The sequence below is a fragment of the Lacerta agilis genome, chromosome 6 (genome assembly GCF_009819535.1).
Source record: "Lacerta agilis isolate rLacAgi1 chromosome 6, rLacAgi1.pri, whole genome shotgun sequence".
Taxonomy (NCBI): Eukaryota; Metazoa; Chordata; class Lepidosauria; order Squamata; family Lacertidae; genus Lacerta; species Lacerta agilis.
In genome coordinates this window covers 6,329,509-6,345,639 of record NC_046317.1, presented here as the reverse complement: position 1 = coordinate 6,345,639, position 16,131 = coordinate 6,329,509, and the positions used below count along the sequence as shown (strand labels likewise).

At 43.9% G+C, this 16,131-nt stretch overlaps 2 protein-coding genes across 2 annotated transcripts in view; one reads left to right on the top strand and one right to left on the bottom strand.

Annotated features, from left to right (window-relative positions):
- The window catches only part of LHX4 (LIM homeobox 4), a 40,599-nt gene extending 34,324 nt beyond the window's left edge, over nucleotides 1-6,275 (bottom strand). Inside the window, exon 1 of the mRNA XM_033151075.1 lies at nucleotides 6,082-6,275. Coding sequence (XP_033006966.1) covers nucleotides 6,082-6,275 — 194 coding nt within the window. The remainder of the gene's footprint in view (nucleotides 1-6,081) is intronic.
- An 8,325-nt stretch (nucleotides 6,276-14,600) lies between these two features.
- LOC117048008 (60S ribosomal protein L27-like) lies at nucleotides 14,601-15,027 on the top strand. Its single transcript, XM_033151311.1, is given in 2 exon segments — nucleotides 14,601-14,773; nucleotides 14,775-15,027. Coding segments are annotated over 2 exon segments (396 nt in total). The 3' UTR covers nucleotides 14,998-15,027.
- Nucleotides 15,028-16,131: the final 1,104 nt, after the last annotated feature.

Sequence of the window (16,131 nt, the reverse complement as noted above, 5' to 3'; positions counted from 1 at the left end):
GCGGCCAGAATTTTGGTGGCAAAAAGCTGGAAAAGAACAAGAACTTCCAAAAATTTCAGACTGGCAGAGCAAATTACAAGAATTCGCTGAATTGGCCCTACTAACTAATAATCTCGGAGGAAAATCTAAACAAAAATTTGCTGAAAAATGGGATATATACAAGAAATATGCCCAAAAGTATAATAACAACTTTACTTCCATGCCAGATTTTGAGTGCTAAAGGAAGGGCAAAGAGTTGTGGAAAGATGGATATATAATATGGCAGAATGTACTGGAAAATATCTGAACGAAGTAGCATTGTTTGATCTACATTCAATAATAAGAGAGGTAGACGCATGGGGATTTGACAGGAAGACTGATTTGTGAAATTAAGTTTTGTCAAGTTAAGTTTGTTATGTATACGTAGGTAAGAGAGTCTAGGTATATAACGTATGTATAAGTAAGTGGATGTATGGACTATCTAATTATATGCCTGGCTGAATTTTTTTTTCTTTTTCTAATTTTTTTTTCTTTTAGTTTTCTCTTAAGATATAAACAATAAGACATAGATACGACTATGTGGGATGTTAAATTTTATTCAGTAATATTATAATAGCAGTTGTAATACTTTGTTACCTTTTTTTCCTTTGTTTGTTAAATAAAATGAATTAATAAAAAATAAATTAAAAAAGAAAGCCATGTTAGATGTGTTTGAAGAATCGAACATTTCGATTCAGCAATTATCTGTTTCTTAAACAACCGAATATGCATGTCTCCTTACACATAACTGAGAATTATACCTGTTTCCCCCCTTTTCCCAATGAAGCATGCTGGGTAATTCAAAAGCCAGCATACTCTTTTGCCCACAGAAATGGGTCCAGCGCAATGTGCATTGCCATGACTATTTTGTGTCCTCCCCCACACCCTCCCCCTGCCGTCAGTCCCCACAGCAGGCAGACAGGGCAGCAGCTGTCTAACAAACTAACTGGGTCACTGGGCTACAATCCTGTGCATGTTTGCTCAGAATAAAGTCCCATCTGTTTTAAATGAGGCTTACTCTCAGGTAGCTTTGCACAGGGCTGCAGCCTGGTACTTTACCTGGAACTGATCCCAGAGGCGCAATGCCCTTGTTCCATCAGTCCAATCCATAGCCGCCTAGGTTCCCCACTCCCGCAACTGAAGCAAAGCAGCTGCAAGGAGCAGATCAGGTTTTGATTAGGAGAAATATTAAAGAAAGGGATTTATTTCTAATGCAAAACAGCTTGGAGGGATTGTTATATGCTGGAGGGTGTCTTAGGTTAAGCCACGCGTGACTCTGTGCAGGAAAGGCGTTTGTGTCCCCCCTTTGCACTCCTTTAACTACTTAAGCACTACTACTTCTGAGTTCCCTTCCTGGTGCTACTGTGCAGTGACTGAGTTTGCAAAGAGGTCTATCACTGGCCAGCCAAAGTGATGCTCAAGAAGCCCTCACGAACACCTGTCCTGAACCCAAAATCAAAGACTTCACACCCAGGTAGATGGCCCAGAAGTGTATAATTTTCTTGCTGTATGCTTGTGAAACATCGACCACTTATAAACGCCATCTCCAACTCCTCAAAAGATTCCATCAGCGGTGTCTCCCAAAAAATTATACGTCACTTGCGAAGATAGGCAAACTAATGGCAGTGTACTGGAAAAAGCAAAGATCACCAGTGTTGAAGCAATGATTCTTCAACATCAACTTCGTTGGACTGGTCATGTTGTGGGATGCCTGATTATTGTCTTCCAAGGCAACTACTCTACAGTGGACCCTTGGGTTATGTTACCTTCAGGTAACGTAACTTTTGGGTTGAGAACGCAGCAAACCCGGAAATGTATACTTCTGGGTTTCACTGCTCATGCATGCGCAGAGGCGCTCTATCATGCACACGCACATGCGCAGAAGCAGCACCTCTAGATGTGGACTTTTGGGGTACATACGGACCCCGGAACAAATTAGTTCTTATCTGGAGGGTCCACTGTATTCTGAACTTAAAATGGAAAGCGCAATGCTGGTGGTCAGCAAAAGAGGTTTAAAGACTCTCTCAGGCAAATCTAAAAAATGTAGTATAAAACTGACAACTGGGAAACACGGGCCTATGAGTGCTCCAACTGGAAACAGCCTTCACCAAAGGTGTTGTAGACTTTGAAGACGCTCAAACTCAAGCAAAAGCGAGAGACGTGCTAAGAGAAGACACGCTTGGCAAACCCTCACATGATCAACTCCCACCCGGAAACCAAGTCCCCACTGTGGAAGGATGTGTGGATCCAGAATTGGCCTCCACAGTCACTTACAGACTCACTGTTAAGACTGTGTTGCTGGAAGACAATCTTACTCGGCTACAAGTGGTCACCAAAGAAGAATGTATAATTTTTTTTCCCTGACACTAAGTGGCTGAGATGAGCTTCCCAACCCAACCAACTAGCAGCAGAAGACAAGGTCAATCTCTGTAGCTCCTCCAGAATCATTCTTCGCTATAACCGCTATAACTATTGGCACTGTAGCCCCTTCTTGGCTGGGCCCAGAATAGTTATCTGCCTTCTCATCAACCCTAGGATGAGTTACTGGAATGGAAACAAAAGCTGCTGAAGGGATTGAGGGAGAAAACACAACAACTTGAGGAAGCCATGGCATGACACCATCATGCTCTGTAGCTGGGGCCCAGAATATGAGATGCACAAAGCTGATGATGTCACCTGAGACACCAGCTCAAATTCTGCAAGCAGGGGAGAAAGAACATGTCTAATAGACACCAGTTACTGTATTTTTCACTCCATAAGACGCACTTTTCCCTCCTGAAAAGTAAGGGAAAATATCTGTGCATCTTATGGAGCGAATGGTGGTCCCTGGAGCTGAATTGCCCAGGAGCCAAAAGAGGATCATGCTTTTTATTTTACAAAAAGAAAAGGGGGGGTTGAAAGGACCCCGCTCAGCAGCTGATCAGCAGAGATCGGGAGAGAGATAAGAATCCCAGCTCCCTTTCAGCCCCGCCTCTTGTCCAAGCCTCCATTGTTGAATGTGCTGCAGAGGGAGGTTGTTTGTTTCCCCAGCGACATGTGACTGGCTGATTAGATTATCTGTCTGGAAACTGTAGAAAAGGCTTCCTTTCCTTTAGAAGCTGCAGAAATGTGAGTTGAACCCCATAAAAACTGGGCTTTTCCTCTTTGCTTTTCTCCCTTTGCAAAAGGAGCTTTGCTTATCCCCCTTTGCAAAAAAGCTGCAAAACTTTTAGCTGATCCTCAAAAAAACAGGGTTTTTCCCTTTGGAAAAAAGCTGCAATACTTTTAGTTGATCCTAAAAAAAAACACCAGGGCTTTTCCCTTTGCATAAAGCGAAAAATACGGTAATTGATATAGCAATACTCCAAAAATATTTTGACATCAGCCAGTTATCCGTTTTTTTAAAAAAGCAGCTAGATGAAGCTTCTCACACCTCTGTGTGAGCAGAGCTTGTCATTGCCACCTTAAAACTGCAGTTTAATTGGGACATAATAAACTACCTGAAGGCCTGAGGATTTCTTTTCCGTCTTAATTAGGTAGTAAAGAAAAAGGCACTTTTGTCCTTGATTCTACTAGACCCCTCTTTCAGAACCTTCAAACTGCTGTCAGATAAAAGGATAAAGAAAATGTATCTTATGTTTAAAGGCCATGCTTCATTCAATAGTAAACTGTCAAAAGGTGGGGAGGAAAAACAAAACAGCGTCTGAGCTTTGACTACTCACAAATCTTCTACTCAAGGTGTGTCTACCAGGAGTTCCTTATCCCAATGCACTGAAATCCGAACAAAAGAGAGACAACTATGCCCTTTCAATGGATTAGGCTGAAGCCTCGTAAACATGAGAGAGGACAAACCCACCCTCCAGACCAAACTGCGATCCGTAGACCACCAGAGGTTTACGAGCCTGCTTCAGGTGGCCTGTGGTGCGTCTGAAGAACACCCATCACATTAAATATCTATATTGGCTTTAATTGCATTGAAATTTGCATTTCATACACAGCATCTAGCACAGCAAAACAACCAGTAAGTGGTCCGCAGAGAAACATTGCGTTTTCAAGTGGTTAAAGGGAGTGTGGATTTAGGGAACCACAGGCAAATGCTTCACTCTCCTTGTGGACTTGTGAGGTAATTCTATTATTAATTTAATTTCGAACAGCAGCTATTGCGGATGGCAAATGCTTCCGTAAGAGTTTCCACAAATGCGTATTACAGGGCCTTCCCATAGGAAACAAAGAAAAAAACAAATGCTCATGAAGAAATCCCAGGGGGGATTTGTATTTATTTATTTATTCATTTATTTGACTGTAGTAATATGTTCCCTGTTGTTGCTCTTGGAAATGCTTCCTTGACCCTTCAAAGCTTTGGGGAGACAGAGAGGGAGCTCTCCACAGAGGAGGAGGAGGAGGAGGAGGAGGAGGAGGAGGAGGAGGAGGAGGAGAAGAAGAAGAAGAAGAAGAAGAAGAAGAAGAAGAAGAAGAAGAAGAAGGAGAAGGAGAAGGAGAAGGAGAAGAAGGAGAAGAGTTTGGATTTGATATCCCGCTTTTTACTACCCGAAGAGGTCTCAAAGCAGCTCACATTCTCCTTTCCCTTCCTCCCCCACAACAAACACTCTGTGAGGTGAGTGGGGCTGAGAAGCTTCAGAGAAGTGTGACTAGCCCAAGGTCACCCAGCAGCTGCAGGTGGAGGAGCGGAGACGCGAACCCGGTTCCCCAGATTACGAGTCTGCCGCTCTTAACCACTACACCAAACTGGCTCTCCATTGTTGAATGTGCTGCAGAGAGTGTTTTTATTGTGTATTTTGGTGCTGTGAACCGCCCTGAGATCTTCGGGTGAAGGGCAGTATTCAAATTTAATATGTACAATAAAAAATAGCTGAATAAAACAGTTTGATCATGACTTTCTAGTGCATTCCGCAAGCACTAGAAAGGCTATAGATGAGAAGAATTGTTGTCTAGAGAAAGAAGAGCCAACATCACCGACAGCAGGCAGGGTTGGTCTGGAGGGAGGCATGACTCCTCTCCTTGGAGAGGAGGCAAAACGCTTCAAAGAGGACCCTGCCCAATTCTTTAGGAGCAGGGCCGGATTTAGGTTTGATGAGGCCCTAAGCTACTGAAGGTAATGGGGCCCTTTCTGTGTCCATAAATTTGTCAACAACAAATTGTCGCTGTTTGTTTGTTTTTTTTGTTAGGGTTAGGGTGGTCGAACCTGATGCCCACTTCCAGTTTAGTTCCTTGTTATGGGTTTGGTTGAACATGAGAACAGAGAGAAGCGTCCCAGCAGAAGTTATTTGCTATGGGAGTCTCGCCTTTGCAACCCTAAACATGTCTGCTCAGAAGTAAGTTCTCAATAGCTATTCAATCCCCCAAGAAGAAAATGTTGGCCGGAAAATACATACTGCTCTTGCTGCCCCCATCTGACTGTAAGGAAGTAGGTGTGTTGGACGGAAAACAATTTACATTGCCAATAATTGCATCAAGTGAGCCAAACTGGAGCTTTCTGTGAAGCAAGCAGGATATCTATCTATCTATCTATCATAGCTAAAACAAAACAAAACAAACAAAATAAAAAATTCTTTCCAGTAGCACTTTAGAGACCAACTAAGTTTGTTCTTGGTATGAGCTTTCGTGTGCATGCACACTTCTTCAGATGCTACCCACCTGTAACTATCATAGCTGTCAACCTTCCTTTTTCTTGCATTGGGAAACGGCGCTGGAATAAGGGAATTTTCCGCAAAAAAAGGGAAAGCTGACAGCTATGATCTATATATCTGTATAAAATAAATACCATTGCCATGGGAAGCTGCCACAGAATCAGAATATGATATTAATTAAAAAAAATACCCAGATTTCATATAGCACTTTTATCAAAAAAATTGTAACAGTAATATTTACAACAATCTTGCATATCATCACGGTTTGCCTGCTTGCCCTTTCAGTCACTATGTGATCTCTCAGTTGATCCAAGCGAAAATGGCATGTTCAAGCATCAGCAAACTCCTTTGAAAGGAAGTGAGATTGCATATCCTGCAGCTACTTAGAGGGCTAGCAAACTCCCCGAGGTGAAACTGGAAAGGTCTCTGCACCTACTTGAAGAAGTCTTCTTTGCAATAGACGCTCCCGCCTCTCGAGAAGCAGCGATCCGCCAGCTGCATTTGGCAATCTGCACACTTGAGGCAAGAACCGTGCCAGTGGCGGTCGAGGACTTTCAAGATGAACTTATCCAGGATGTGCTGGTTGCAGCCGGCACACTGGGGGATCTCTGGCGGAGGAAGAAAGAACATCAGCCAAAAAAAAAAAAAAACCCCACCCAACAACACTGCAGAGCGAGAAAAGACTTCAAGGCATGACCATTTCTGACATAGATAATGACAGCAACCTAATCTGTTGCTTGAGCAATTTTAGTGGGGGAAGGTGCATTGGAACTGCTGGTTCAACATGTGTAACAAACAGCGCTCCTAACAAAAGGATATCTCATATTCCTCTGCTGTTTGCACACCATTTCCTGTCTGGACTTACCATCCGTACCAATTTGGTCACTTCTCTTGGTTCGCTACATGAACTAGCCTCGATCCGGCACAAGAGCTCAGGGCAGCTGCCACACAGCTTGTAGTAGCTGAGATCAGCTCTTGTGCAGAACTGTGACACAGAATTATTGTGAAAACCCATCCCTGTGACTTGCAGGAATTGTGGTAAATATTAAAACAGGCACACCCTAGATCTCCTAGCCCAAGTCTCCTGTTTTAATTGCCGTGCTGTTGTTTTATGGCATATTTTAATTAGGGGTGCTTATAATGGGATTGCTTATTGTGTATATATTTTCATTTTTAAAATGTTTGTATTTTGAGGTTCATATGAAATCGCCATCGTCTGAACCAGGGCATCCAAATATGCACCCATTTAACAGCTTTGTCCCGTATATACACTGATTGAATCAAATAGCAGAAAGGAGCAGGAGGTGGGGCGGGGGGAGGCCGTGGCAGTGGGCGACAAACACTGGAGGTGGCAAATGGGAAGATCCTTTGGGGGCCCAGATCTGCTGCCCACCCCCACCCCCCAGCTGTCCCCAGCCTTCCATTCAAGGTGACTGCCTCACTGAGCCTCATGGGCTGGCTGGCACCGGGTGGAAAGGCCCTGTATAAATTGATATATATATGTCCAAATAAGTTGTTATAAGTAGATCTAGATAGGATTGCCATTCCCCTCCCCAGTTTAAGTCCAACAACTAAAGAGGGCTTCTGCCTATATATAAACTGCCTGTCTGCAGGCAGAACAGGTAATACTGATGTGCATATCTGTGTGTTCGTCTCTATTTCTATCCGCCTATAGTTCGAAATAATGGAATGCGTTGTAAAAATCTGCCAAGGGAGATTACCCAGTAAAAGCAATGCGCATAAATTCTGATATACATGCCGGAAAGAAGATTGATTTCTGAAGAGTCAAACGGTAGAGCAGGTTTAGTGTAATATTGCAAGAGATGTTTATGCATCAGAGCCTTCCTGTTTTTGCTATCCACTTGGGTAGCTATGGAGTGGCAGGAGACTGGCTCACAGTAAATATCAAGGATTTGTTGCCTTTTGATGCTGCTACAAATCCTCTGGATGGCCGGGAAAGACTTCGCAGGAGCAAGAGCGATGGAACCTTTTGTATTGAAATCCAAATGAAACAGCCAAGCTGATTGGCTTATTTATTGAGGAGCCTTCTATTGCTGGAGACAGGCATTGGTTTTTGAAGAGAACCGAAGGTGGAATGATAGACCCATGACTGCCCCTGCTGTACAGACATAACCAGCTACTGTCTCTGAAGTCACAGAGCATGTAGGGTTCTGTAGTCCATCAAAAACTTGCAAGACATGTTTCTCCAGAGATGACCATGGGACAAAGGAAACAATGGGTACACACTATCGTATACCTGTATCTATTTTTTAAAAAATTATTTAGTTTTTCTGTATTTTGAAATTTACAAACAATTATCAAACAACCAACATAAAAAGAGAATTCCGAAGAATATCCTGGACTTCCCTCCTCCCTTTGTGGGTCCTCATATTAACCTTTTCCTCCTGCATCTTGTCTATTAATCCACATCTATTAAATCTCCATTATACCCAAAATTCAACATTGTAACTACAAGTGTTACTCCAATCCAACTAATAGTTTTAATTGTTTACAATGCTTTTTAAGGTAAATTATATATTTTCCCTATCGTATACCAGTATCAAACCACCTTCAGCTTTTCAGAGCAACTATCTCCTACTCTAAAGGTTCCATAGAATCCTTACAACATATATTTTTTTTGCTGTCCAATTCATTCGGCAGCTCGATCCAAATTTTTGTTTCCACTTTTGAAGAAAAGATGGAACTCAGGATGCTAAATTAATTTACTTATTAAATGACGAGGAACCGAATAGAACCCATATGGTCGCTAGGTTTTTGACTAATGTGCTATTTACAAAGAAGAGGAATGGTTCTCTTCCCAAGAGATCTTCCGCAGGCAAAGGCATGCACAATACCATTCGCTCGGCTGCAGCCTTTTCCCAGAGGCAGCACCGAAGTGAAAAATAAAAAAGAGTGCCTCTGGCCATGTCCTGCCCAAGTTCAACTGGGCTTGCACTGCAAATTTTGATCAGCAAACAAACAGAATGGTCCTTTTCAGCAAGACACCACCTGAGCAGCTCTGAAGCTGTCTGACGACTCTGGCAAGGCCATTTTTTTTTATTATTATTTTAGAAAGGAGCGAAACCAGTGGGTTTCAGATGACCCAATGGGTCTCATCCTGTTCTATACCAAGCCACTGCAAATATAGCAACCCCAGCCACATGTCCCAGAAATGTGCTAAGTAAATCCAATATGCAGAAAACATTGTTGTGAAGAGGGTTGGGGTTAGTACTGTGCCCTCATCTAGGGCTTGTTGTTGTTGTTCAGTCATTCAGTCGTGTCCGACTCTTCGTGACCCCATGGACCAGAGCACGCCAGGCACGCCTATCCTTCACTGCCTCCCACAGTTTGGCCAAACTCATGCCAGTCGCTTCGGGAGGCAGTGGAGGATAGGGGTGCCTGGCGTGCTCTGGTCCATGGGGTCACGAAGAGTCGGACACGACTGAACGACTGAACAACAACAACAACAACAAAGACTGCTGATGCAAGCCTATTCAAAGTCAACTAGGAAGGCAGCCCCAACACCACCTACTGGGGGCTGAAGGAAAAGGAGGTTTTTTAATGTAGCTGGTGTAATGGGTTTTACTATCAGATTTCTTAAAACAGGAATATCCCTGTGAGATTCCTTAAGTCAGGTGTCAATATGGTAGCTCCAGAGCCTGTGGCACTCCAGTTCCCATCAGTTCCAGCCAGCATGGTCAGTAGTCAGACACCATGGGTATTGAAGGAAATCAGCCCTGAGTGCTCACTGGAAGGACAGATCCTGAAGCTGAGGCTCCAATGCTTTGGCCACCTCATGAGAAGAGAAGACTCCCGGGAAAAGACCCAGAAATTGGGAAAGATTGAGGGCACAAGGAGAAGGGGACAACAGAGGACGAGATGGATGGACAGTGTTCTCGAAACTACTAAAATGAGTCTGACCAAACTGCGGGAGGCAGTGGAAGACAGGAGTGCCTGGCATGCTCTGGTCCATGGGGTCACGAAGAGTCAGACACGACTAAATGACTAAACAACAACAAATCAAAGTATTTGATTTGACAAAAGAGTGTTAATAGCATGGAATATTTCAGGCAGCAGCAGACTGGAGTGGCGAGTTCAGGAAAAGTTTTGCCTCCTCTGCTGTTTGGCAAGACTGCTGCTTTGCGTTAGATCTCAGGCTGGATCTAGACACATCAAAAAAGCGTTTCAGGAAAACGCATTGTAAACTTCATAATGGGAAACCACATTGGCGAAAGACAGGACTCCACAGCGCCATCTGGTGTCATGGTGTAATAAAACGCTTTTCCTTTACTAATGTAGCTGAGCCTTCAGTGTCCTCCCCACTGACCTCCAAAACAATAACTGAACCCCTTTCCATCACTGTTTGTTTGTTTATTGCAATGCTGAGATTCTGCTTTACCAGCAATGACCCTCAATGATAGCTCACAATAACGAAATTTAAAATTAAATATCAATCACATTAGATGGAATGGCCCTGCCCAAGGGTTATTGATTGTTGCTTTCCTAATCCGTCCCACTGGCCGTCCCACATGGCACAAAACGGAAGCCCACCAAAATGGGGCAAAACACCTTTCCAGCTTGGAGAGCGAAAGGCTAAAATAAGCAGGAGTCAATAAAAAATCTATACGCCCGCTTTGTCTTCTTAAATAGAATTGTCTTTTGCACCAGCTCTTCCATTGCTATCATAGGCCTGGCAAACAGCTTTCATTTATCTAATTTATTTTAACTAAATCATTTAACATAGCAGGAATCATGTTAATGGAATTCTGCATAGTGACCAGATTAGAGTCTAGCACTTTAAAGCAACAAATGTCTCCAATTCACCTCTGAGCTAACACCATCTTATTAAAATAAATATGTTTCCTCTGCATTTGCCTCTCGGTAGACGTTCAGCACAATACGCAATTGGATTAGCGCCGCTGCTTAATTGACTAGCTACAAATTCATTTCCCTCGTTTGTCCTCATGCACCTTCCCCACTCGCCCACCCCAGACACACCTCCAGGACTTGCCAAGATCACAGAATGTACAGGAAAAGGAGGGGAGACTTGGAATCATAGAATCACAGAATTCAAGAGAGGATCCCAAGGGTCATCTAGTCCAACCCCTGCAGTACAGGAATCTCAGCACGTGGCCCTCCCCCCAATTGAACCATGTTGGTCGATCCACAGTAGAGAGGTAATAAGCTTTTGAACTAGTCTTGTACAAAAAGGCAACAGGAATTAATCCTCCCTTCTCTTTTTGTTTATTTTTGTGTTTCTTAAGGGTTTGAAAACTGTTCTACATTCAGAAAATGAACAGCGTACAGAAGTGGAATATAAAACAGTATTGAAATCTAAAAATTGAACTGGAATGTAAAACTGCAGAAATAAAATAGACTGGCAGTGCGGTCCTAATTTTGTCTACTCGGGAGTAAATCCTATTAAATTTGTTGGGGCTTGCTGTGGGGGTTAGGTTTACGGCCTAATCTGAGAAGGTTTGGGAGAAAAAAAGTTTTCGGCAAATGAACTGGTACCACAATAGTAAAAGCACATGCTCAAATCACAGCATGCTTTATCTAAAGTGGCACGTGGCAGAATCAACAGATTTTCATTCACAGGTGAAAGTAACCTGGTTGGGATGTGGAGAAGAGATGGCTCCTCAGATACCCTCCTGCAGAACAATAGAGGGCTTTCCGTACCTTGAATGTAGTTCAGTAGCAGATTAGCAACTAGTGCAGTGCTTTTAACATAAAGCACATTTAGTGCTATAGTGCCTTGAGTCCTTGGCCCTGAAACCAGACCCTTTTGCCGTCCCAGTTTCTGATTTGATCCCAGAATGTCCTGCTTTTCCTTAGGATGTCCCTCTTTTCATTGGAGAAATGTTGGAGTTATCTGACCCTGAGCTGTCTGAAGGCAATCCTGTATAGGGAAGTTTTCTTAATGTTTAATGTTTAATGTTTTTATATATGTTAGAAGCTGCCCAGAGTGGCTGGGGCAACCCAGTAAGATATAAAAGTAAAAATTATCATTATGGAATGGGATATCCCTAGTGTCAGGCTTCAGGGGCTCGACTTCCTCCCCCATTGGCCGTAGATAAGCGGGGGGTGGGGTGGAGGGAGGAAGCTGAGTCCCTGAACCCTGACATTGTGCTCCCACTTCCCTCTAGTCACTTCCGTCCTTGTGTCTCCTAGCAACCTGATTTCAACCATTAAACCTTTTGTGAAGTTACCATATCTAATCTCCTAGCCTTGGGCCTGAGAGGCTGCACATCTTCCAGTGAGAGAGAGTCGGCTAGCTCACTCTCTTCCTGTTGTTGTTGTTGTTGTTGTTTCTCCTTCTTCTTGCTGTTCACCTCCCAGTCCTGCCCAACTATTGCCTTCCGAACTGTGCCCCTCAGCAAACCATTGTTCCAAATCAATACTACTCCACTGCTGCTGTGGAGTTTCAGGATCCTGGCCATGAGCAAGCTATTCCTCAACAGAGCTGTGCTCCTCAGCCTGATCTCTGACACCTATTTTAATCAGAGGAATGTTGGAGGATATGTGAAACTATTGCATGAAACATCTGTAGGTCATTTGAGAAGGGCTTTTAAAAGTGGTAAAATAAGGAGAATTTGGAAGGCTCTGCTTAGATCAGGCATGGCCAAAGTTGGCCCTCCAGATGTTTTGGGACTACAATTCCCATCATCCCTGACCACTGATCCGGTTAGCTAGGGATGATGGGAGTTGTAGTCCCAAAACATCTGGAGGGCCAAGTTTGGCCATGCCTGGCATAGATGAAATATATTTAGGAAAGATGAGGTGAAGGAATTTCAATAAAATTAGTGAAATTTTTCATGTGGCTTTGGCACACCTTACAGACCGATCATTATTTCATAAGCCTCTCATATCACAAATATTTTTTAAAGTGGGGCTTTTTTAAGGCCCCAGGAATAGCCTTGGAAGCTTTTCTGCGTTTGGCTCTTTTCAATCTGACACTCGATCAGTATTGTGGGGGGAAATAGGAAGCAATACCTTAAAATGTTAGAGTGCTAAATATGACAGAGATTAATGGCTCCCCAGGATTCTCGGAACTGACTAGGGATTTGGAAAGTGTCTTAATCGGGCACTTTACACATCATTAATATCAGAACATCCTGAGTACTTTGCTCCTGAAACTTCAAAGTGTTTCATTGTCCTTCAAAGTAACGGAAACTGCCTGGGCAGAGAACTTGTTTAGTGCTCCAAACACATTTTAGAACCGTTTCTTAAGACTGTTGGGACCTTTCAGGTTCAGCACATGAAATAAACATCTGAAAAGCGATGGACAGTAGGGAGATCTGAATGCTTTCCTTGTGGAAACACTTATTTTGGAAGACTATCACACACACACACACACACACACACCAGCAACACAAACTGCAATAATTTGACACTAGAAAAATGTGATCCCCATTTACCACTTCAGTGTTGCTTAAATTGCAACGATGTGGACCATATGGCAGGAACAGCCAGTGTTTCTGTTGCATGTTGGTGGTGAGTGGATGGTTTATGGTATGTGGGGCCATGTGCTCAGCCCTTTGCAGGGGGCCCTACTCATTACCCAAATTAACATGACTATGACCAAAAAATATGTACAGTGGTACCTTGATTACGAGCGACTCAACTTCCATATTTTTCGACTTCTGAATGACCTCCGGAAGCGAAAAAATGGCCGCCACTTCCGAAATTTTCAACTTGCGAAGGGAAAGCGGCGGCCCGATACCTCGACTTATGAAAATTTGAATGCGCTTTTGTGACTTGTGATTTTTTTCCCGTTCTGAGATGGCGCCTTCGACTTACGAAGATTTCAACTTACGAGCGCGCCTTCAGTACGGATTAATTTCATAAGTCGAGGTACCAGTGTAGTTGGTATCCATTACTTAGCTCTCCCCTATGGCTCCTGGAAGATGTCCTAACCCAAAATATGAGGGCGCTAAATGCATAAAAAACGAGCCCTTGTGCTGGCTCCTGCTAGCCTGCCGGGTTAGTTTAATCCAGCCAACTGTTTCTGATTCCAAGGTGATCTGAAAGTTCTGCCTGTGGTGGCCATTTCACATGCCAGGTCATCACTTGTTATAGCCATCGCCTGTGAAGCATGCATGTGTGAAACAGTGTTAAGCTCAGTTATGAATCTGGATAGGTAACTCCCCGCCCCCATTCCTGCCCTTCTCCATTGCTCACAAATAGGTGCTTAACTGTGCTGAGACCCTGCCTGCCCACGGACTGTCTCGCCAGAGTGGTGCATGCTCTAGTTATCTCCCGCTTGGACTACTGCAATGCGCTCTACGTGGGGCTACCTTTGAAGGTGACCCGGAAACTGCAATTAATCCAGAATGCGGTAGCTAGACTGGTGACTGGGAGTGGCTGCCGGGAGACATAACACCGGTCCTGAGAGATCTACATTGGCTCCCAGTATGTTTCCGAGCACAATTCAAAATGTTGGTGCTGACCTTTAAAGCCCTAAACTGCCTCGGTCTTGTATACCTGAAGGAGCGTCTCCACCCCGATCGTTCAGCCCGACACTGAGATCCAGCGCCGAGGGCCTTCTGGCGGTTCCCTCACTGCGAGAAGCAAAGCTACAGGGAACCAGGCAGAGGGCCTTCTCAGTAGTGGCGCCCGCCCTGTGGAATGCCCTCCCATCAGAGGTCAAGGGTATAAACAACTACCTGACATTCAGAAAATACCTGAAGGCAGCCCTGTTTAGGGAAGTTTTTAATCTGTGATATTTTAATGTATTTTAATATTTGATGGAAGCCGCCCAGAGTGGCTGGGGAGACCAGCCAGATGGGTGGTGTACAAATAATAGATTATCATCATCATCATCAAAACACATGTCAGAACCCTGCCACCAACCACTTATGAAACATGGGTACCACAAAGGCAGCTCTACTTCTGCATCAATCTAACTCAAAATGGTCAAGCTGGGGTGCCATTGCTGCCGCAGCTCCAAGGTTTATGAAACCAGGGAAAGTCATCCTTATCCTTGCTGTGAGTTACTCCGGACGCAAAGCTATTATTGCTAAGAATATTGACGATGGCACCTCTGACCGCCCCTACAGCCAAGCACTGGTGGCTGGCATCGATCGCTACCCACACAAAGTGACAGCAAGCATGGGCAAGAAGAAATTGCCAAGCGTTCCAAGTCAAGTCCTTTGTGAGGGTCTACAATTACAACCACTCGATGCCTACCAGGTACTCCGTTGATATTCCCCTTGACAAGACCGTTGTCAACAAGGATGCCTTTAGGGACCCTGCGCTGAAACGTAAAGCACGGCGGGAGGCCAAAGTGAAATTTGAGGAGAGATACAAGACAGGCAAGAACAAGTGGTTTTTCCAGAAGCTCAGATTCTGAGCGGCATGCATTTGCACCAATAAATATTTTGAAAAGCCAAAAAAGGGGGGGGGTCATGCTCTCCTTAATTCCCCGAACCAACTCTCTCTCACTGTAGGAGTACAATTTCACCGAACTGCATACAAACAAGCCCCACAGTAAAATTCTGAAATGCAAAATTCAAGCCTTACTGAATCAGCTTAATATTCGCCTTACAGGTGGGTAGTCGTGTTGGTCTGCCATAGTCGAAACAAAATAGAAAATTCTTTCCAGTAGCACCTTAGAGACCAAGTGAGTTTGTTCTTATGAGCTTTCGTGTGCATGCACACTTCTTCAGATACACTTCTTCAGATACTTCTGTTTCAGTGTATCTGAAGAAGTGTGCATGCACACGAAAGCTCATACCAAGAACAAACTCAGTTGGTCTCTAAGGTGCTACTGGAAAGAATTTTCTATTTTGTTAATATTTGCCTTGCTCTCAGAATTTTTCATCAGCATACCAAAGGCAGTGTAACAACAGTGTAACAACATACTCAGAGAAAACTCAAAAAGCTGCGTAACCTTGCACTAGCAAATATTAATCGCCTTTTCAAACTGTAACAAATTGCACCTGATAATCTGGTCTAGAAGCAGCAACAGCTGTGCATCAAGCTGAGATTTGGGGGGGGGGGGTCTGTTGCCATTTATTACATCAAGGGAACATTTTCCTCGCTTAACTAATATGAACCTTGTTATCTCCCTCCTTTGTCCAACTTATGAGCACTTAGGTAGTCTCTTCCATCCTCTCAATCTCTCTCTCATGTGTAGCTGAGCTTGCTTTCAGCAGCCACAGATCTGATTAGGTTACCAGCTAATGGACCTACTCCTTTAACCCTAAGTCAGTGTCTTTCAGAGAACTAAGTGCTGGAAGGAGGGGTCCTTGCCTTGCATGATTCAGAAGACAACACAAGCAACGTCCCTCTCTTTTAACACTTTTCAAACATTTTCATTGAGCCCCACAACTGTTTGAGTGAGGAGACAATCTGAAAGGAGGGTGGGGAGAGGTGCCCAAATTTCCAGTCAGTTCAGCACGGCAATCCTAAAAGCTACGGTCTAGGCTAAAAGCTAAGGACCCTGACTATTAGGGTCAGTCTTGTCCCGACTCTGGGGTTGCGG